Raw genomic sequence first — 23,582 nt, 5'->3', positions numbered from 1 at the left:
CACAAAGCACCTCTCAAAACCACAATCTATGTAACAGATCAGCTTCTCAAAAACAAAACAGTGCATTTCTTAAAACCCCAGGCTCAGGAGAAGTAACAAGGAAGGAGATTTCATCCTAATAATCAAGCATATCCAACTACAGATTTGATACACTGTACGTAACATAGCATTCATTACATTTCATGTGTTTATCTGTGTTGGCCAAGCCCCAAATTGCATGTGTGTGTGCGTGTGTGTTAGGTGGTGGGGGTGCACTTAGCTTAAAGGAGATGTTTGTGTTAGACAGATATGTGCAAAATGAATTCAGACAAGCAGAAAGTTGAGAGATTAGTGATAGCCCCTTGCAAAATGCTAATGAAAATATGGGAACACACAGGACAAACTGTGGAAGCAACAGGCTACCTATAGGCTGTAGAAAATGTTTATGCAGACAAGCTTATTAAAGAGAAAAAAAATCAATAACTGAGCCTCTCTCTGTGTTAATTCCATCATGTTTGTCCGGGCTAAAGTGGCTATCATTACAAGATTATTTGCCTTTAGCAGACTACTGGAAGCTCTGCTGTAATGAACTCTGGTGGTTCTTTCCTCCTAATAACTGGGTCTGCACTTCTGTCCAGATGCATTCACATAAATAACAGCACATCATATATTTACACTCACTGATGTTTAAAGGGTAAAATCCCTCAGAATTCAACTTAAAAAGGTGTTTATTTATTTTGGGAAATGTGTCGAATATTTCAATAGTGTATCTACTTCACAAATTGGGAATTTAGATGAATGTTTTTTTCAACATAAATGAAGTTTTGATAACCAACGTTAAAAGGTGAACACTCAAATCTCCTCAAAACCATCGTCAAAAGTCTCCCCTGGGAGTTTCCTTCGCTCTTGAAGCAGAGTGAGGGATTCTGACATGACTAAACCTACTCCCCAGGTGCACAGAGAGACAGAGGGAACAAAAGTCTGAAGGGTCAAAACTCCAACAATGCGGTGTCAGGTACGAAAAGCAACTTCAATCTTGGACCACCACGTTTTCTGCCTTTCATTAGGGTCACCCTTCAGACACCCTGAACACCTAGACACATTCACACTAACCCTCCCAATAATTGATTCTTAAAAATAAATGTGAGAAAGTGTTTCCAAGGACCGCTGTTCTCAACTAATTTCACAATTTTCATTTTCAAACTAGTTTGGCTGGTATCTATCATCTTGTGGTCAGGTGAACTAAGATTTAGGAAAACACTGCTTCTGTTGAAATCACAACAAATGCTTTCACAGGTTCATCCTTCCCAGGTCAATAAAGCTACAAGTTCTTTCCAACCACAACAGATAAAATGTAAGCTACAACCTGTTTCAAAGTGGACACCTCATGGTAAACTTTGCAGAGCAGGCTGTGACTTGATAGAGGGACCATCTACAAGTTTGAAATGAAAACAAAAATGAAAAAAATATTGGATTATTTGAACCTAAACATGTGTGGAATCAAAAAAGTTTCTTTTTGCATTAACACGTTTTTTTTGGTTAGACTTTAATATTTAGCATGGAAAGATATGTTGTGACATTACTTGGATGTAATGTCTTATCTTTTTAACTGCAATCACTCCACACACTGATTTAAAACAAGTAAAGACAGGGTCTCAAAAAGGCTGTACTTGGATTTGAGTAGAATGCATTGGTACTCTTTCCACCCTTGCCAAAAATATTTTGTCTCACTGTTTGCTCCTCTGCTCTAAAATCCTCAGGCAAACATGAAAGATTTTTGACAAGTGTAAGTTACTTCAGGCATTAAAACATGATTATTAAGAAGCCAGTTTTGTACATTTTGACACAAAGAAATTTCCATGAATTGTCCAGCTTTATTGCACAAACACTGCATATTATTAACATGAATCGGCTGCATAGTAAATCATTCCTTTGGACATTTCACTACCTCTGTTCCATAAAGTTCTTTAGATAAAAAGTCAAATTAAAGCTCTATCAGCTGCTGCAGGGTACATCTCTTAAAGCCTTTTACTTTTCAATGTAAAACGTTTTATTTGATAATGTTGTTAAGATTATATTTCCTTGACCAGTTCTTTATAATACATCAGCATACACAAAAATATTCAAAGCAGAGCTGGGTAAAGCATGGAAAAACCCATAATACTGCACAGTTCAGACACTTAACTTAAAATAACACAATCCTTAAGAATTTATCAAACAGATCAACAGGTCCTTCATAGCATGTCATGGCAGCTTTTAACAAAAAGCACAATTATCTATTCTATGTAAACCAATGCTTCCATTACACCAGACAAAGTCCTTTTAGACATCTCATTCAAAAACTTCTAATGCATAATTTACAATCTAACGAAAGTACCATTCAGTGGTTACAAAATAAATGCATAGATCTTAATATCCATACTTCAAAGGCACATGTGGCTTTGGCAAGTTTAAAACCTTCATTTTACCTGATGAAGCAGCAGAGGCAAGAAGTTTAAGATATTTTTTTCTTAGTTTGGTTTTGTATCTGTCTTTCAAAATGCTGCTGTTATCTAAGACAATTAAACAGAAGAATTATTTAACAGCATTAGCAGAAGTGATCCAATCCAGCTGAACAAACATGCAAACTTATTAAAGGCACTTAAGGAAAACCCTCACAACTCTTACCAGCAGTCCTGAAGAGAAAAGGGCAAAAGTAAAAAAAAAAGAAAGAAAGAAGCCAGCATTTTGAGCCCTGCACTGGGACTCAATGTCAACAGAAAATTGATAAAATGAATTGATAAGGCTTTCCAAAATATATGTTAGTACTTTGTAAACAGGCTGTAAAATGCTGGTGAATTTTTAAAAACGTTTTTCTAAAAGTGCAGCTGTTTGGTAAAGTAAAACTTTGCAGGCAAGGCATAAAAGCTGATTGGATAAAGTCTTTGTAGATCAAGGTTCATAAAAAATACTGTTGTTTGGAAGTGATCAGTCTCACATGGACAGTGTGGCTGCATACCTGAAAAGAACACATTCATTTTCCTCATGTAAGATGTTTTCTTTTTATCCAGACAAAGTGTACCGTAGTAATAAAAAAATGGCTTTCATCTTTGAATGCTGCTACGGAGGCACGTTAGTAGGAGTGTCCTTTTTTTGCTTGGTCAACCATCCTTCAGGTCCATTGTTAAGGTTGCAGTCCATGGATAAACCACATGCTGCAGATAAAAGCACAATAAGCGCAATACAGAAACAGGAAGAGGAAGACGTGCTGGGAACTGAGAGAAAAGTTCCAGGGGTTGCGTTCAATGCAACCTCCTCTTCACCTCGGTATTGGAGGAAGAGGAGGAGCTCCTCTCTCCTTTTTACCAGTGCCTAGAAGGAAACAGGGACAGAGAAGGGTTGTTATTTTACTGATGTTTCCAAAACATATTTCCTCCACAAGAGGGCACTGTTTGACATTCCATCTTTCTGATGTCTTTATTTCTTTATGTTATAACCCCTCTGCCTTCTTTGCTACTTTTTTATATAAACTTTAGATACGATGTGAATAATGCATCTTTAACTCGTGCAGAAATTAACCTACACATTTTATAAAAATGGACAGAAAAACATGACTGCTGAAACTGAGTGCTGCCACAGAAACAAAGTGAAGTTAAAAGAATGATGTGATAGCTGGATGGGCTAGATGTTCTTTGTAGTTAAACATTTAAAAAATTTGTTAGTTTTTAGATTAAGCAAAAGTGTATCAGATTGAATGTACTATCATATGCATGCCATTATTCCTGTTAAATGTAAAGTCCACTGGGCTCAATTAGGGCTGAACTGTACACAGATTAATATTCACATTGTATATGTTCAAAAAGTTGGCTACAATGCTCTGTTATTCTTTTCCTTTGTGGACTGAGGAAATTAGTCTGGCCAGCAAATTGAACATCAATCTTAAAAATATGCATAAAACCAAAAAACTAAAAAGTTATTAAATCAATTCTGCGAAAAAAAAGTGATATATTTTTGCCACATTGACCATCCATAATATGTAAATTTACAATTTGAAAGAACAGCAATGTTCTTTGTCTTAAATGCAAAAAAAAAAAAAGGGGAAACACAGAGAAATTGTGCTTTTTGTGTGGTGTGAGGGTGTGTGTGTGTGTGTGTGTGTGTGTGTGTGTGTGTGTGTGTGTGTGTGTGTGTGTCACACTGACCCCTGCTGTCACCCTTGGCAATCTTGCTGGGGTAGGTTTTCTGTGAGGGGACATAGGGCTCAGGTGGAGGAAGATCAGACACAGGATGAAAGTTGAAGCGACACTCCCACTCGTCTGTTAAAAGAAAGGATCAAAATAATGTATAGATGGCAATGCTTGTTTGTTTAAAATTAGTGAATTTTACCGTTTTCTTGTTATAAATGTTATAATTTAACACATTCATTCTGTAGAGAGCATTGTAAGTTGGAACTCTATTAACTAAGTAAAGCCTGACCCACTTACAAATAGCCAGGAAACTATTATTTTTTTTGGAACTGAGATTTTTATTAACCCTTTAAACAAAACACAAAAATGTTCTAAAAAGTGTTATTCTTGCTGCAACTTCTCAAAATTTAGCAATAATTTAACCTGGAAAAAAATGTGTGTGTGTCAAAATACAACTTGTGCTGCCTGTGGTGGAATGCTAATCGTAAATTTAATATGATACATTTGGCAATAAAGGGTAACTGAGTAATTGATACTTTATTATTGACAAAATCTTATCTGTTGCTAAAGAAGCGCAATATCTGACTATGTCAAAACTTCTGGCTCACTCACGTTCAACTCTATGAATTGAAACTTGAGTAAGTTTTTTCAATGTTGGATATTCAACAAGTATTTCTATTAAAATTAGTTATCACAACCAAAAAAATTTAGTGACATCAGAAAATGTAACAAAAAAATCATTTTTCCTCCACAGCAGATCATTCAGGACTGCTCATCACTTCCTGTTATCACTACTGTCAAATCAAACTTTGGTTCGGTGGATTAATATCAACACAGAAGGCAGGTCAGCAGGTTCACTGTCACAGCTCAGCAGATGTGAACTCATGTGGAAAAAACAACACTGAAGGCAGTGAAATTATCTGCCTGCAGAGTACCCACCAGCACACTTGGGTTAAAATATCAGACCCTTAATTTGCTAAATTATAGGCTTTTCACATTCCTTAAATTTGATCAGTGAACCAAAGCAACCATGACAGTTTTTCCTTGGTCTTTATTTGGGAAACTGCATTTTAATTTTGATTTTGTCACACAGTTACTTTCTACTCCATTTATCTGAAAATCAATAGATCAGTACTTAAATAAACAAGTTATCACCTTCACAGATTTACTCACCCTGTATCTGGTTGTGATGAGAGTTTTGGAAGCCATTACCCATGGGGGGAGGTGGAGGAAGGGGCCCTCCTGTCCCTGGCCTGTCTGGAGGGAGAGGAGGTCTACCGCCAGGTCCACCACGAGGGGGCTCTGGACCAGGCCGACCAAGAGGCGAAGAAGCTGGTGATGACCTTACACTACCTCCAACTGCACTACGACCTGAGGGAGGAGGGGGAGGAAGAGGCCCTGTAGAGCAAAAAAATACAACACGTCATCAGGTAGAGACAGAAACAGAAGAAACAACCTCGCTTGAATTTTTCGCAGCTAAAAGTTTGGCCACTTGGTGGATCCTATCTCAAACTTGTCTTATTTTACAAGTATGGTTATTTTAGCAGCAGCAATTCAACAATAAAAATATTTCTGGAGGATGTTTACCTGTGCGTGTTGAGGATTGATTCCTTCCCAGAGATGGTGGTCTTTCATTTGGTGGGGGAGGGAGAGGTCCTGCCCGACTATGAGGCGGAGTTGGAGCATGGCTGGGAAAGAGAAACAGAGAGTTGTAATCTACAAGAATTTATCATTTATCATTTCGAAGCCACTGCTTGGTATTCAACATTCAGTCGTCTCTCAGTAGAAAGGTTGGTGGTTTGATCAGAGCTTCAGAGCAATGGCCAATGTGTAGAAGTGTCTATAGGCAAGACTAAACCACAAACTTCTTTTGAGTGGAAAATAGTACATGTGCATTAGTTACAATCAGAAATCATGTTGTGCAGTGATTGAGGACATGAAGCTTTAAGTTGAAGGTCTCTCAGAAAGAGACAGCCAGTTTGTTGATTATTGGAAACTGTGAGTGTTTACAAAACATGTTCATAAAAAAATACTATCATTGAGCTGACAAGGAGAGGTGTTGAACAGTTGCTACCACAATCGATCCACCATATTGCTATGTAGCTAGAAATGAAAAGCCATCCCATCACTCACCGTTAGTTTATTTCTCAGTAAAATTTCACAAGAGACTTGGTGAAGTTTTCTGCTTTAAAAGTCTAGACTCCACTTTTTGGGTGGAAAGATGTTTTTGTGTGTATTTGTGTATTTATCAAATTGATGCAAACTACACACAACAAGGACATATTTGTTAAATATCTTATTGTTTGCCAGCATGTTTGGGGTCTTTTACATCTTAAAGTTAGTTAAGGTGTAAAGTCTTTTAGTGTGATCCTGGGGATAATTGATGGTCGAGAAGTTAAGCAGTTAAAGTGACAATCTGTGTGAAAAACAAACCTACTGCATCCAAATAGGAAAAAAATATTAGTATCAACAGTTTAATTTGACATGTCTCAACTCTATGTATGAAGAAATGGAGAAATGAAATGAAAAAGAAAAACCTTTGTTTTGTCTTCAACTGGGAGAAGTTTTAAAAATTAAGGTTAGCTTTTCAGCAGGGAGCTATGTAAAACCAAGTGGCCTGTTTTGAGAACCACAGCAAGACAGAAAGAGTGTTAGATTCAAATTCCTGTAAACTCTTTCTGTGCCACCTCAGCTGATCAAAGGTTGATCAAGAACACTCGTCAGTGTTTAGTTCCTGGTAGAAAAAGCATCCTGCAAACAGATTACCCTCACCTATTGAGTGAGCTGTTCCTCTGAGGCAGACGAGGTGTGCTGTGGTCATCCCCCACAGCTGGGGAGGGTGGGAGAGGAGGAGGACCTGGTCGACCAGGTGGGAGAGGAGGCGCACCTCCACCAGTTGTAGAGCGTGAGCTTGGGGAGGCAGAGATTGAGGAAGAAGGCTTTGAGTTGACAGAGGGAGGAGGAGGAGGAGGAAAGTCACGTGGCATAGATGGTCTGTGACCTCCCACAGGGGCAGGTGGAGGAGGGGGTCTGTCGTCAGGAAGTGGAGGTCGCCCTCCAGGTGCAGGTGGCAAAGAGGGTCGGCTACTATTAGAGGGTGGAGGAGGTGGAGGTGAAGAAAATCCTGGTTTTGGTCCAACTGAGGAGCCTCCTGGTGGAGGAGGCAGGGCTCCATGCCTCCCTGGTGGAAGACTAGGAGGTGGAGGTCCACTGGCTGGGGTGGGCCTGGGTCCTCCAGGGAGAGATGGGGGAGTTGGGCCTCCCCGAGACTGAAAGCTCTGAGTTGGTCGAGGTGTGTTGGGAACAGGAGGAGGTGTGCCTCCTGGAGTCTCTTGTCTAGAGGAGTAACTTGGACGGCCCTTTGGAAGATCAGGTGCATTGCTTCGGACACCGGCAGGGGCTCCTGGCAGTTTGGGTGGACCTCCACCCCCTCCACCAAAAGGGGTAGGTCCACAAGATCGGCCTCCTGGGGGGAGCATGGGTGCCCTGTTGGGGGCTGAGTCTGGAGAGGAGAAATGGAAAAGGTAAAATTAAACATGTTAAAAGTGTAGCAGGAGGAAGTACTTTCTCTTCATTTTAGTTTTATCATTATTCATCATCCTGTTCTGCTAAACATGCATCTTTCTAAGAGGGCAGGTAAGCTGCAGATAATCCCGTTGAACTAATAAATGCTCTTCAAGGCTTGCTTGTCGATTACAGGGCTGAGACACAATCCCACACAACCACTCACACACTCAGACTCAATATCAGATCAGTTTTTACGTTTTATTACCATTAGAGTCTCTGTTTGCTGCAGACCTCAGTTTTGGCATCCCACCTGCAAACAGGCCTCCTAAACCAGGAGAAGCCCCGCCACCAAAACCTCCACCTCCCCCGCCTCCTCCACCTCCACCTCCACCTCCTCCTCCTCTTCCACCGCCTCCTCCAATGCCTCCTCCACCTCCTCCTTTAGGTTCTGAAATAATAATAAAAATAAAAATGAACAAATGTAATGAATTCTTCATTTATGGGACACATTTCATAAATGCAATGCTATATTTATCTACAGGTTTGTAAAAAGTAAAAATCAGATTCTGCTATCGAGGTAAATGGGGGTCAGGAACTCCAAAGTCCAAAAAGGTCCTAAACCACTGCCAACACATTTTTTGTTTTTCTTTTTCTTTGTTTGTTTACTTCTGTGTTAGGACAGTCTGGTTGATCTTGACCTCTCACAGTGTTGAAGTGATGTACTGTAGTGCCATGCCTTTGCATTAAACATAGTTATGTGCCCAAGTCAGAATAACGAACATGATAATTATTATCCATCTTAGGTCTTCACTTACTGTCCAGTATTGGTCCACTGCGGTCATTGGTAACAGTCTTCTTTAATCTGGTTCCTTTAGTAATGTCGCCCAATAGAGCGTTCCTTCCCTGCTGCTCTGAGCGGTTCAGAGAAGGCTTCTCTGTGTTTGCCTTAAAGCACACACACACACACACACACACACACACACACACACACACACACACACACACACACACACACACACACACACACAGCAATTACTTTGGAGTGCTGAATCAAAAACAGAGCGTTTGCGTTACACTGACAGAAAGACATCAGGCAGTAAGTATGAAAAAGTCAGGATTACACAAGTTAAACAGGACAATGATGTTATGGCAGAATTCATCCACTAGATGTCTCTGCTGAGAGGGATCAGAGGGACAGAGCAGCAGATCCCATAGCTCTCTTGTGGCCCTTGCCTGTGATTGTTCCCAAATTGAACCAATTCTGAACCAGCACCTGAACCCCTTGAGTGAAAAAAGGGGTTATGGAGTAAAAACAAACAGAGATGGAGACTTACAAGAGCAAGCGTAGGAGGAGGGGGAGGCCCTGGGGGTGGTGGGGGTGGTGGGGCCGGCATCTTCCTCTCTCCACTTTACACTGTCGGCACTGGGCACGGCACCCTGTAAGACAGATAACACACAGTATTATAAAGTGTATCAGCACAGTAAGGGCTCCTCACACTGGAGATGGGGTCCTGCAAATATTTTCAAAACTCCATATACAAAACTCTTATTTGCATATTACTTAAGAGTGTGTAGCCCCTAGTAAATCATTAACTATTATAAATCATTCCAAGAGTAACAAGAGGTTAAATATCAAGAAATACCGTTAACCACCTTTGGCTTTAAACTACTTTAGTAGACACATCTCATATGTTTGGCTTACGGCACCATATAAGTCTTGTCATGTGTTTAAGGGCCATAAAAACTAGGGATGCACAATATTATCGGCACAATATCGGTATCGGCTGATAAAAGCTTAAAAACTCGTTTATCAGTATCGGCAGATATGAAAATTTCTGCTGATATGCACAGCCGATAAGGTGCTATTCAGTTAGGATTATTATTATTTTCCATCTGAAAAATAAGCTCCTTAAATAAATTGTAGTACTTCATTTATTTGCACTGCAGAGCTCTGTGTCTGTCACCAGGTTGTTACAGTAGCTCCAAAATAATCAAATGCAACTTGGTTATGTTTAAAAATGCATTGTACATTTAAAGTTCATGTGATCTAAAGAAATTGTTTTTCTGTATTTCAATACTGAATGTCTTGAGTTTGAAAAAATAATACATTTCTTATTTATGGTAAAATCAAATGTTTTTGTCTTGTTTTATGTGTTTTTCTTAAACAAATAAGACCGTCACAATAAGAGTAACATATAAATTCCAGTACAGGATAGACTTAGCTTTCTTTATAGTGAAAAAAACAAACAAACTTGTGATTATCGGTATCGATATCGGCCAAAAGGGGTTTTGATATATCGGCATATCGGATATCGGCAAAAATCCAATATCGTGCATCCCTAATAAAAACCAACAAAGCTGAATGTCAATCCACATGCTCAAGTGCATTATGCTGCCTTTACAGACAGAAACCTAATAATTGTGTAAAGGAAAACTTTGCACTGGAAATGCAACACATTAAAATTTTGGTACATCGAGCTACTTTAAAAATGCTGCACATACCACAGACTGCTTTCTGAAATAACTGTCAGCACTGCACTGTCCACTGCTTTATTTGTATTTGTTTCTATGACAAAAAGAATAAACAGCCGTTATATAAGGCTACTGTATTATAGGAATTTTTAAGTATTGACAGGTTATGTTAAAAGCTAAGTTACAAGCCAGAGCAGCACAAACAGCTTTCCAGTGGGAGCGTTCCTCTGCAGAAAATCAGCCTGTTAAATATATGGAAGGTAATTTAAAAAACTGAAGTGGGAAGAAGTTGAGCAAACAGGTGTGAAAGCAAGGCATGGTCACTTAATCACCTTCTAGTGCTCTTTCAAGAATTTTAAGCCTTGAACCATTTCTAGATAAGTACATTGTTTTTATCACTGTTATTTATTTATTTTTCTGTGTTCCTCGCCAAAGAGTACATCCACAATAACTTGTTTGCTCCTCTTCCTTTCCCTTCAATTAATGATGTCAATTCAAGGTAATGGAGCTAAATATTCCCTTTAAAACTAAGTCAAGATGTAACAGCACGTTCTATGAACCAGCTTCATCAAGCCAGGTAGAGTTGGATCAGATGAGCAGAAGAATGACTTCACACATGACGGCAGCAGACACACCAGAATTTCACCTGCTTGTAAATGCAACCTTTGTCAAAGTGAAACACTATTCTGTTTTTGAAGTGAGAAGTGTCAGTGACAGGAGTTCCTCATCTGAACTGTACTGTCTGGTAGAGACACCAATGTCTGTATTTCATGATTTCATCAGATAATTAGGTACTTCCTTGTTCCCCATATCAAAAATGGTTCATGTTGGTAGATTGAAAGCTCTATGGGCATTACACAGACACATAACAGTTCCAGGACAGGAAAAAATGGTTGAAATGTGAGTAACTAGCAGATGCATCTCGAAATCACAGATGCCATGCAAATACTGAAGTCAAATACAATGCCTTTTATAATGCAGAAATGAAATCAGAAACAGAAATGAATCCACAGCTTTTTTTAAAATAATTGCATCTTGTTTACTCTCAGCAGAAATATCACTGAAATAAGTTTCCTTGCACACAACTTGTGCTCTCACGCTCTCTCTTCAAGTCACATGTACAACCAGACCATCCTCTACGGGCCTCTTACTTCCTGTATGCTTCTGACAAACAGGAAGTCACTACACAGCTCCAGCACCGCAGCCTTCCAGTTGCCAGTTATTGATACCTCTATATCTCAGCAATGCATCATTTAAATAATCCCTCTGACTATTGTTGCTTTCAACTGCCGCAGCACTGCCCCAGTAAATGCTTTTGTTTTCTTTTTCTTACCTCTATCTCTCCTGTTTTCTGTTTGTGCTCCATCTGGATTTTCAGTTTTTTACAAATTATTGCATGGTTTGTCACCCAAAATTCTAAACCTAATTTCAGCAGCTGCCCAAATCATTCTGCAAAACAAATAAACTAAGAATATTTTCAGTTATTATCCTGGTCCTGAAGAGTAACACCTGAGGAATTGTTTCATGTACTTGGTTTACCTCTAGTGCCAGTTTAAATCTTGACACAAACTGAAAACCATTAAATGGATTGTAGAAAAAAAAAAAAGTCAATACTGGTAAATCACACTCAAGATGAACTGTAATAATACATGTGTAAGGTCGAGGGTTAAAAGGGTTCTTCTCTGCATAGCTTTGAGTATTTCTTTCAGTTTTTGACGATATCACCCTGAAACTTTTGACACTATTACATAATCTGTAATACAGCACCATCCTTATGAAAAATGTTTAATTTTAAGCACTTGGTGACACTCCCTTCAGCCTCAGCCTTTTCTTTGCTGTGAGTGCAAATAGACTAAAACAAAAAGATGATAGAAGCTAACATTTCTTCATCCCCGCCATATTTATACTGCTACTGCCAAATGGGGCTATGCTTTCACACAACATTTACATAGCTGACCTAGGGTCTTAAAAAGCAGGAAAAGGCTCTTTATTCAGAGAAATCTGGCCTGTGATTTTAATTTACCGTTCATCGTCTGTGTTTTAGGACATGTATTATTAACTCACAGTGGTGTATTTGATAAGTGGTGTCCTTTTATGATACAATGTTAGATTTGTACAATTTATTAATATCTGAAGCTAAAGTAAAAGAGGATTACTAAAATGTTCAAAATAACGAAATTCAATCATAAGTTTATCGAAATTCATGCCAAACCTTACTGTTCAGGAGTGACTACTCATAAATCTGTTCACACTTATTTTGAATATCTGCTGAAAAACAGTAACACAGCATCACACATGATGTCATTCACATGCAGTAATGCATGTAACATGTCTTAGCAGTGATACAGAAAAGATGGACAAGTCAGGAAGTGACAGCCTGACACCAAGTGTCATATCACGACATGAGTGCAATCCTCTGCCATGACATGATGTGCTCTTATCTTTAATGGGAACACTGTTATTAATTGCTTGTCATGGTTGCTGATAGTGGTCGTAACATACTTTTCCTGGCAGATCAAACCCAGAAATACAAATCATCCAGAGCGAAAAATGATGGAGTTTAAACAAAGAGGCCACATTTGTTCACTTACAAGTCAGTGACTGTTGATCACTGTCATCGTCTCACAGCACCAAAACAACTAGGGATGCATGATATTGGATTTTTGCCGATATCCGATATGCCGATATATAGAAACCCCTTTTGGCTGATACCGATACCAATAGTCACAGGTTTGTTTGTTTTTTTCACTGTAAAGAAAGCTAAGTCTATCCTGTATTGGAATTTATATGTTACTCTTATTGTGATGGTCTAATTTGTTTAAGAAACACACATAAAACAAGACAAAAAACATTTGATTTTACCATAAATAAGAAATATATTATTTTTTCAGACGCAAGACATTCAGTATTGAAATACAGAAAAATAGTTTCTGTAGATCACATGAACTTTAAATGTACAATGCATTTTTAAACATAACCAAGTTGCATTTGATCATTTTGGAGCTACTGTAACAACCTGGTGACAGACACAGAGCTCTGCAGTGCAAATAAATGAAGTGCTACATTTTATTTAAGGAGCTTATTTTTCAGATGGAAAATAATAATAATCCTAACTGAATAGCACCTTATCGGCTGTGCCTATCAGCAGAAATTTTCATATCTGCCAATACCGAAAAACGTGTTTTTAAGCTTTTATCAGCCGATACTGATATTGTGCCGATAATATCGTGCATCCCTAAAAACAACCATGTTTAGGGTCAGCTTTTGGCTAAATCAGTCTGATCAGAGAAAACACACTTTCAATTTTTTTCTACACTTGCAGATTTTAAGAATTAAAACTTAACACATGCATGTTCCTATTGCACTAAAGGCTGCAGATGTTCCTTTCAGCCTGCACCACAGCTGAACTCTCTGTGATGGTAAAACGTATTTTAATCACTTCCACCTGAGTCTACTTTCATAACTCTAAAGATGCTGAATTTACTTAAATTAAGCAGAGCATGTTTAACATAACGTGCAGACTGGTTGGGAGAAGATGGCTGCAAACGGTTGTGAAATTAGGGTATAGAAGCATTTGACTCATTTCCTGCAGCACTGGTGAAATGACACAGAGGACTGCAGATGTGAGAGAGGCAGATACAGCCAGGCAGGAAGACTGGAGTCAATAAGCCTGAGCGTCTTACGCAGAGCAGGAGGGCTGTAACGGAAAACCCCCTATTTGTTTTTGCATGGTTGGTCGTTATCACGTTAGTAACAGTATAAAACCTTAAACCTTGAACATTTATTTTTCCATACACATTAAAGAATGCACCAAAACGCACAGACTTGAACTAGGATTAAAGAGAGCATTCATGTGCTGAACGGCAGCTGCTGCAACATTTGCTGATGACACTGAAGCAGCTCTCAGTAATGGCAGAAAAAAGAATCAACTTCCGCCATCCGAAACAAGCCTGTGTGTTGAAATTTAAAATGCAAGACACAACTCACAACTTCCCCCAATCCCCCCTCCCCCAACCCTATCTTATACTCACACACGACCTAATATTAGCAAACCATTTACAATGGCTCCTTTGAAAGACAGAAAGAGCACGACAGCGAGTAGAGAGTAGAGATGGAGGGAAACAGAGAAGATACGAGGGGTTCGACTGGGGATCCTTTGAAGACGCACCGTAAAGACACGCACACACACGCGCACACAACCACCAGAAAAGCCTCACATGTGTTTCAGTTTACAAATGGCCATAAAAAGACTTCTTCATCCTGCCACAGAGCCTCCCGTGCTCCTCAACTTCATTAGTTACTGCACACAGGCACATTCACACATATGAAGTCTCAGTGTAGAGGGAATGTTTAGCATGTAAGTGCTAACTTGACAGTCGTCCAGACATCACACATAGACATAATTATAAGTCAAATACATTCTAATATTTATGACATTTAATGTGGTATCTGAACATATGGCTGGTTATCTGACATATATTTAGAGGTTGCTTTTTAAGGGACAACAGCATCACGACTGTTAGCATAACTCTTAGTCATTGTTAGCCTGCAGGCAAACTTGGTGTCAAAGGTCAGATGTCACACTGACTTTAACTGCTGCAGTACGCAACAGATAGGCAAAAATGGTAGGTGATGTATGACAACAATTGAACAAAACACAAACCAAATATATATCAAAATTAAATTATTATATTGAATAATCCTTGGTAAGAAACTAGCTCTCTTGAAATAATCTCTTTTAAAACACTGTGTAGGCCTTGACGGAAAGGGGTGGGTATATCATTAAGTGGGAACCTCCAATCACTTCAGCTCAACTCCGCCCAAGCATACAGCTTCTAAGCTAACACTGAGGCTTGAGATTGATTGATTTTTTAATATTTGAAAACATGAGCTTGCCTCTACTGAAGAAAATCAAGACCCTTGGTTAATTTTAAACATGACCTACTGCAAAAAAAAAAAAAATCATCATTTTAAAAGCAGCCAAGTACAGTCATTAAAGTGTCGGCTGTGCAAGAACAGTGCTGAGTGGCTAAGCTAACATCCTGTAGTGCTTCACAGGCTCTTACTTTAACACACACACACACTCCAACACAGCAGCTGTATCTGGTAACAGATGTGGTTTTCTTGCTGCTGTGGGGGCTTCAACTTAGCAGGTTAATTTTATCTCTGGAACGTTCTTTGAATAAAGAAATTAATGCTGAACATGCTTTGAGGCGGAAATGTTCACAGATGAGCGTCAGCTGTAGAAAGTCCCCTGTATATTCAAGCTATAAGCTGAGAGACTTCTGTTAGTGAGGACTGTGTGTGCTATTGTGCCTGTTTCCTCTCCTCACCCAAGTGCTGTGTAACCAGGCGGCACTGGAGTACATTTATAAATATTTATAAATGGACTCTGAGTTTTTAGCAGACTATAAGAGATTCTGATGCATCAATTATGCAGGTGCTTCTGAAAGTCATGAAGGTCTGTTGATAATGCCATCACATTGTGCTCTAAAGGATAAATCTTATCTCATCATTTTCTCTGCACTGTGACATCATGTGAGTCACCACAGGCTTATATTGATGTTAGCTTGCTGCTATATGTGTATGCTTTATCACTAATGGGAATACATCTCTCATTAAACACAAAGTGAAGCCATGTGAGATTTACACCTTTCTCTGCAGAGATACTGTCCACTCAGCTGACAATGACCTCAGTCCTTTAAATGGCTCTGGGGGTAAGATGATGACAGATAATATCATGTGATCATAACTTGGATCTGTATAAAAACATTAACCCCTCAGATTGCTTGAAAAGGTGCAGCAATATTACAACGTTTTACGCCTGAAGTGCTATGGGTCTAGTCAGAGTTAAAGACAGCCTCCTCCTCCTCCTCCATTTTCAAATTCAAACTTCCGTTTATTGTACGTGCTTTAGGATTTGTATTCATTGAAGGTTTCAAAGTCAAACAAGCGAAACATTTTCAACCTGTTTCAAAAAAGCTGAAAATGGGCCTTTGACCTAAAGAAAGGCTTTAATCTAACATCTTTGAATTCTTGTGAAAACCAGTCTACTCACTCAATCTGTGTCCATAGAAGAATCAGCAGTATGTTCAGAAGGCAGTAGAAGAAGCACCTCAGTTCATTCCTCATATAAAGGCAAAATGAGAACAGCAGCCACATACAGCTGTGAACGGAGAAAAGCGGAAGATTAGCAACATCTAAAAACTCTGTTAAAAAAATATTTTGCACAAAGTACAACTTCTTGATTCCTCTTCCTCTAAACTCACATCACACATTCGGAGAAGTCCTGCTTTAGCGCACACAAGCCTCAAACATACAGCACATGCAACTTCCTCTTTTTCAGTTCCGCACCTGACGGAAGGGGAGGGGGGTCAGGGTCCCCACTGGAGCTGAGATCAAAAATGAAGTCTGCAATAATGTTGTTGTAGTGATTGCAATGTGACTCAAGACCTACATGCAAGTAATGTCACGTTCTATGTTGTAATGCTCTTCTATCTGGATGTTAACTGGGACACAAGACAGATGGTTTCTCACAGAGTCGTGTGATTAGGCAGTATTTTGATCCAGAAAGTGGAAATGTATGGAAGCTTTATGCAGGATATGTCTAGTTAAACTGGTTATATCACCACCTTACTGGAGCACTGTCTAACCAAAACAGGCATGTGAACAGCTTTGCTAAGTTTTCCTAAACTGTGATTCTGAGTGTCAAACTGAGCTTTGTTTTTATTTTTGAGTATTTTCTCATCTTCAGACTAGTGGGTTACAATTTGAATTTCAAGGACTAGAAAATTAGCCACTCTAAAACATCCCTTAACGATAAAGTGAAATACAGTTAAAATGTGACAATGAAACAATTTTTTTTTTTTAGAAACTGGCCACTAAGTACCTTTCACCAGTTTTTCTACACTACGTCTGATAAACATGGGCACTTCCGGGTATCTGAGTAATATATGACTGCAATTTAAAATGTCAGTGACGTCCACGATTATGATTAATGATTGATCACACACAGTACTTCCTCTGTTTATCCCGAATGAAGGATACAAAGCGGGGCCAAAATGTTGAATGGATGAGGCACGAGCAGAGGAGTTTGGTTCACCCGATGTGCCTTACACTACACCCACACAGCATGAGAAACGGTGACAAGTTTGGTTAAAATATGACTGTGTGTGAAAACAGATGCACACTGACAACCACAAGGGAGAAGCAAAACATGGCCAGGGAGAAGTAGCACCAAATACTCAAAGCTGATTAGAGCAATTCTCTGATTTCTTTTTATCTTTCAAATTCCAAGAAAATTCAAGAAAAACGATAAAAGCACTTTTTTTCAGCTGCATTTGTATATTTTGTACTTTGTTGACTCTATTTCCAATCCTTAAATCAAAGACAAAAGGATACTCTTCTGAGACTGTTCTGGAATAAACAAAGCATGGGAACACTTAAACACGTCACTCAGATAAAGAAAAAAACAAAAGTTTAAAAGGAAGAATAGCCATCCAAATGTTTATTGTTATAAAATGAAAAGCTGTTTCTATTTAACTGCAAGTGAATTGATCCCAGCCCTTGAAGTGGCTGGACGAAAGGGCTAGCATAGCTCCACACAGCAGCCACTTCCTGTACTCTCAGTGTCACACTTCCTGCCTCGCAACACACTTAGCGGCGCTCTGCCAGCACACCATCAGCTCAACTTTAATACTCTCCCTCTTGTGTTTCTTGTCAGCCAACTTCAAAACCAGAGCTGAGTCTTGGCTTTCTCCTATAAGCTCAGCTGTTTTTCTTTACCAGGGTGCAGTCTCAACGAAAGGGAAAACATGCCTGAGCTGCTGTTTCCATTAACCACAGAAAGCCCAACAAAGGGCATTTCAGTTTCCACCAACAAATATGAAAGTGCTTTAAAATTAAATGCTTTTCTTTACAACAGGTCAAGAGGACTTAATGTTACTTCAAATGTAAAGTTACAAGAGATTTCTCAAGCATTGCATTACTGGAACTAAAACTGGTAAAATGACTGAGAATGAAACAACATCCTCAAAGTTTTTCTTGTCAGACATCTGGATTATTTTTGTCTTTTATTATTCCAAAGAAACCAGAGACGTCAAAATCTTTTGATTTATTTCACAAACAGTTAAACTTTGTTGTTTGGAGAAAGTTACAGAAACATTTTGCATGTAATTACAATTATGATACCAAGACTTAAGCAGTATTTTTGTTACATAATGCCAGTCACAGTGACTATTTTTGCTTTCACTGAAGGGCATTTCTTTTCTTGCATTGTGATCTCTGTGAGATCCATTTACCACGTTGCATCATGATGCAGTGTTTTTAGACTGCTGAGTTAGATACTCAGGCCTTAGCTGCAGCAAATGTCTCTGTCTGTCTGTCAGCTGGCTGAGGATCAAATGGCATTTATAGGGAACAAAATCAAACTTGAAGAGTCTGAAGTAAGGGAAAGACAGCTACTATAACTGCTCAAACACAATTTTCAAACACTGACTCAAAAGTGTTTTGACATGAGCAGATAAAGTGAAGTCAGGAAAACTAGTTACAGTCAGTGCACTTTGCAATTTTCGAACTATTTAATGTTTTAGAGCTTTTGCTGCTGAATGTAGCATGTTTATAATATTACACATCACCTTAACATTCCCGAGAATGACTGTTTTATCTTTTATTGTCAGGCCTGATTATCGTTCCCTTGTTCCAGTCACAACAAAACAACAGACTGGTTCAGCAACATCATCCAGTTGTGTCTCATTATTTCAAATATTTTCTCTTTCACATCAACATAAGCAGCAGCAGAACTCAGAAGAATGTAATAAGGGTCAAGTTTTTCTTGTTGTTTTCCTGTCTCACCACAGAACCTGGAATGTGTTAATCCACATTATTAACACAGATCAAGATGGCAGACAGTGATTAGTTTCATTAGCCCGTGCTTTACAATTTGGAGAGGATAAAAACAGGATGAAGACAAAGAGAATCAATGTGTCCTTCTGGCTGTCTATCACAGTCACATGAGCATTAGTGCAGCTTGCCTGCAGGCTGTCAGTCACTTAAGATGCTTTGTGATCTCATATCACACTGCATATGACTCACAAAATGTAGGTCAAGCAGATATTTCACAAACTGTCATTCAAAAACGTAAACTTTCGCAACAACTAACTCTGAAATAAAGTTCAACTTTAATGTCAAGAAGCTGAAAATGTACCACCTTCACTTGTTTAAATTTCCTCTAAGTTTACTGAACATTTGAACTGATCATTTAAATACACAAGCTTTACAAAATGAAGTTATAGAAGTGATAGGCAGCTATTTGAATGTTGCTTTTACATTTGATAAAACGCGCAGTTTACAATCATTAATGCAACTCTGTAATTTGCTTAAAATCACAGGATAATCACTTGTGTTTAATTTACTTCTCTGTTGATGACTCTGACCTATTACATTCAGAAAACATGATACATGTGGTCATGAGTTTCAGTGTCAGATGGACAGAGATATGCCAGGATCACATGCTTAACACAGGAAATGGAGCAAAGCACGAAGACAGAGCACAGTATTGCATTACGTTTCTACCACCCACACTCTTCTTTATGTACCACATGCTTGGCACTGCTGCATTTTTTTTTAACTTGCTATTAAGTCTCTTTAACTTTGACACAAGGATTGAAGAGGTGCTCACAAAATCTAATCTGACTCAAAAAGGTAGACATGCAGGATTTGAATGAATGGAGGGCAGAGACAGACAGCAGACATTCAACCAGCCTCTTCCTCCTTTTCTGACACTGAGGTATGCCAAGAACTCAGCTCTACATCCACCTAAAACTAGTTCAGAGACAAAGCACATGAACAAGAACACAACTAAAACAGCAGCATTTAAACATGGCTCCTCTCTGCTGTGTTACCTAAACACATTTTTTTATGAAACACTCATATGAAGTTGTGGGATCCAAGAATAACTGAAAAAACCTTCATTGAGCTGCTGCAGGTGACAGAACCAGTTCAGTTAAAAACATTGTTTAAAAATCTATCAAATGTTTGGACAGTTTCTGATAAATCAATTTATTATGTAGTCAAATTATTTTTGATCAGAAGTCTGAATAAAAGTTTGTCAAGGGACACAGCTGGAAAGTCATGTGTCACACATAAATAAAAGGCAAGTTGTCCCACACTGCACCCACTTCTAACCATATGTGGGTGAGGACACACATGCTTAAACACTACCCAGTGAATGAAGACAAATGAATCAAAAGATACAACTTGTTTTCTGGTTGTTTACATTTTGATGCATCCTCAGTGAGTCCTTAAATGTTTGAACTTCTACTTTAGGTATTATACTTCAAACTGGATCACTGGGATACTTGTTAATACCAGATGTAAAGGACTTGTACATCTGTGAGAGCCTCATGAGGTCTTAAACCCAAAGACTTAACTGTAGAGGTGGGAGAAAAAAAATCAATGTATTGAAGTATCTGGAATTTTTCAATTTAAGTCCTTCATTTTAGTCTTTGTTTATAAGCTGGGTTGGGAAAAAGTTGAGGTGTCAGATCCCCTGAATAAATCCTAAAAACTGACTCATATGTGATCTGCATTTTTTCAGGAAAATACTGCTCCTGATACAGTCCGTAGACGTCATCATCATCATTCAACTTTTTCACATGGTCTGGTGTCAAAAAAGTGAACCCAAACAAAACGCAAAAATTGGAAACATCAACAATCGCAATTTAAAGGGGCTGTAAGGAGTTTCTAAGTGATCTTGAAACGTATCCCTCCGAGATATATGCCTGATTATTATCCACAATTTGGAATTACATTATCAGCGCCAACATAGGTGATTTCGAAATGCTACTTAGTAGCTGCCCATTTAGGTAGAGCAGGACCAGTTTGAATTGAGTCTCTTTGACAACACCACGCCAGCTGACAATCTTTAGTACTGAGAAGAGGGATCTGTGTTTTTCTCTGCTTATAAACAGTTGTTGTCATGCTTTAACCAACAGCGCTATGTAACTGTACTGGCAAATACCTTACCTCGTTGCGTTGTATCTGGTAGAAAATTGTCTTGAACAAAGAAAATTTGTTCCAAAACAAAACCTACCCCCGGTTAAAAGTCACATCTTTATGACAGTGAATGAGACTCTGGACCAGAAGATGGCGAGGCAGCCCAATTAAAACAGATCCTCCTCATATCATCTTTAAATTGAATCAGCACTCAAAAAATCGCTAAAGAATCGAACCAGGAGAAAAGCATATTGTCCCAGCCCTACTTTACAGACAATATTTTGGCTTGCTCAAATGCAGCACCCTACACTGCTTATTTGGGGCACACAGGCACCTCACAAAGCCATGAGTGTGATTGTGTGAGGTATTGTGAAGTGCTTTCAATGGAATGCTTCAATGAGCTTATTAAGTATATCTGGCAGAGGGTCCAATAAGGCCAAGCATCACCTTTGTTCAGTTTTAGTGGATAAATTCTGTAAGCCAAGCTACTGTGTTTGACACTGACCTAGATGAATTTACCTTTTCAAATTTTCCTCTCTGGAACACAACACACAAACTGCAGGGTAGTCATACCATTTTAACACTATAATTGGCTTTTGTAGTCTACATAACAACTACAATTTACTTGCGTGAATATATGACAGCTACATCGTCAGATTTCCTTGAATAAAACTTTTGGAGACATTGGTGGACTCTTTTCTGTTCTTAAAGCTAAATAAGATTATCTCAGAGTAAATAACCAGGATGAAGTCTGAGAAATTTTTGCTTTCACAGATAAATAAATGAAAATAAAAAAAAGTCTGACTGAGATGAACAGCAAACATATATACATATATATATATGTTTATTATTATTATTATTATTATTATTATTACACAGGATTCTGCCTGTATTCCCCTTATTGTAAGCATTAAGCCCCGCCCTTATCAGGCAACTGGAGAGCACCATGCTGAATGAGAAGACCAATTCAAAACATGCCACACATACTCTTGCATGTTACCTAAAAAGACAAAGGAATCACTGGCTACAGCATGAGGCAGCAAACTCTTTCCATAACCAGTCAACCTGGGCTTAGAAAAGACAGTAACAGTATCTACACATCTGGTATGTAAGAGGGTGGGTGGACACAGAGAAGGAGAAGTGTTTCGTTGCTTTGATTTCCATCTGGTTACTCTGAATACCCCAAAAAGTACACAGCCGTCTTCTAAATGTTTACAGAAGTAAACATGAAGTTTATAGTAGCTCACGCTTGGAGTGTGCATCTATGCATGGAGTGGAAAAGCCAAATGGCATTCTGTCAAACAGGTTGCACACACACACACACACACACACACACACACACACACACACACACACACACACACACACACACACACACACACACACACAATCTGTATATAAATTCCTTTCTCTGAGCATTTCCGATTCATGACTATTAAAAGTTGTGAATGTTCTATTGAAGGTACTTCTACTTGTTTATATGTGCATATGTGTGTGTACCAAACAGTGGACCCTGCTCCTCCTAAGCTCTTTGAAACACATCCCAAATATCTGGAAACACTATTTTCCCCCTCTCATGCTCAGCTCAGCGCTGCATGTAAAACGCTACGCACTTGAGATTTGAATGGAATTTTCAAAAGAAAAACAGTCGGTACAAGTCTAACATTTGGCCATCATTTGTAGGTGAAAGAAATGAGAAATCTTGGACAGTTGCCAAGCTCCCCTACCAGAGTCTTGTACCCCTTTACAAGACGTCTGTAAGCGACTACAGGCTTATTTTTTAGAAGACGAAGTACACAGTTCATCTCAGCCCAGTCTTCTACCCTGCTGAAATCAGTCCCAGCTGCTTTCTGAAAGATGACAGCTTTTTTTTTTTAACTTATAAACCGAACTCGGGTCTTACGAGTTTCCGCTCCGATGAAACGGTTTCCTCACGCGACAACTGCGACAAAACTCACACCAAACTTAAGATTATACAAGTTTCACATACCTGTGAGTAAATGAAACGCTGTGCACGCCTAATATCCCTCCATCGACCGTCAGTATGCTGTGTGGTTGGTGTTGAGGACCACTGTGCAGCCAATCCTGAATCTCCAGAGCACTGGCAGCAGGCAGGCTAGCTAAACTGCTCTTATCCAGAGCCGTGCACTCACTGGGTTGAGTAAAGTCTCCTCCTGTCGGCAGCCATAGGCTAAATTTTGGAAACAGCTGAGCTGGTAATACCATTGACTATATAAAATCCTCAAGATAGTAAATGTCAAACAAGATGACTAAACTGTTGCAAAAAATGACTCTAATGCTAACAAATTCAAAGCTGACAGTGGATGTTAGGCTAAGCACACTAGCTATTTGATATATTTTTTAATGGGTTTAATTAATACATTTTTCAGAGTTTATCTGGTATTCATTGATCTATATATCCAATTGATATATTCAAATGTTACTGCCATTGAACATAGACAT

The 23,582-nt window shown here is 38.9% G+C and overlaps 1 protein-coding gene across 2 annotated transcripts; it reads right to left on the bottom strand.

The window, feature by feature from the left end:
* Positions 1-1,792: 1,792 nt before the first annotated feature.
* On the bottom strand, positions 1,793-23,266 carry wipf1b (WAS/WASL interacting protein family, member 1b). 2 transcript variants are annotated; one of them, XM_074675067.1, is made up of 10 exons: positions 23,110-23,266; positions 16,183-16,290; positions 8,987-9,089; positions 8,468-8,597; positions 7,918-8,100; positions 6,918-7,647; positions 5,733-5,833; positions 5,319-5,543; positions 4,161-4,274; positions 1,793-3,330 (listed from the first exon to the last, which is right to left on the bottom strand). In XM_074675067.1, the coding sequence occupies exons 3-10, from the start codon at positions 9,044-9,046 to the stop codon at positions 3,278-3,280; spliced, it is 1,596 nt and encodes a 531-aa protein (XP_074531168.1). In that variant the 5' UTR covers positions 9,047-9,089; positions 16,183-16,290; positions 23,110-23,266; the 3' UTR covers positions 1,793-3,277. The 2 variants fall into 2 exon arrangements, with proteins under 2 accessions (XP_074531168.1, XP_074531169.1); XM_074675068.1 differs by lacking the exon at positions 16,183-16,290.
* Between the last annotated feature and the right edge of the window lie 316 nt (positions 23,267-23,582).

Source organism: Halichoeres trimaculatus, unplaced genomic scaffold (genome assembly GCF_033239565.1).
Source record: "Halichoeres trimaculatus isolate MK-OKI-2021-1 unplaced genomic scaffold, fHalTri1.1 fHalTri1_scaffold_8, whole genome shotgun sequence".
Classification (NCBI taxonomy): Eukaryota; Metazoa; Chordata; class Actinopteri; order Labriformes; family Labridae; genus Halichoeres; species Halichoeres trimaculatus.
Note: the sequence above shows the minus strand (reverse complement) of the source record. Positions and strands in the feature narration are given on the sequence as shown.

Coding starts and splice junctions, on each gene's coding strand:
- wipf1b (XM_074675067.1), bottom strand. CDS start 9,046: ATGCCGGCCCCACCACCCCCACCACCCCCAGGGCCTCCCCCTCCTCCT. Junction 8,598..8,986: donor CTCCTCCTACGCTTGCTCTT/GTAAGTCTCCAT, acceptor GTGTGCTTTAAG/GCAAACACAGAGAAGCCTTC. Junction 3,331..4,160: donor TGCCAAGGGTGACAGCAGGG/GTCAGTGTGACA, acceptor GTTTCCTTCTAG/GCACTGGTAAAAAGGAGAGA.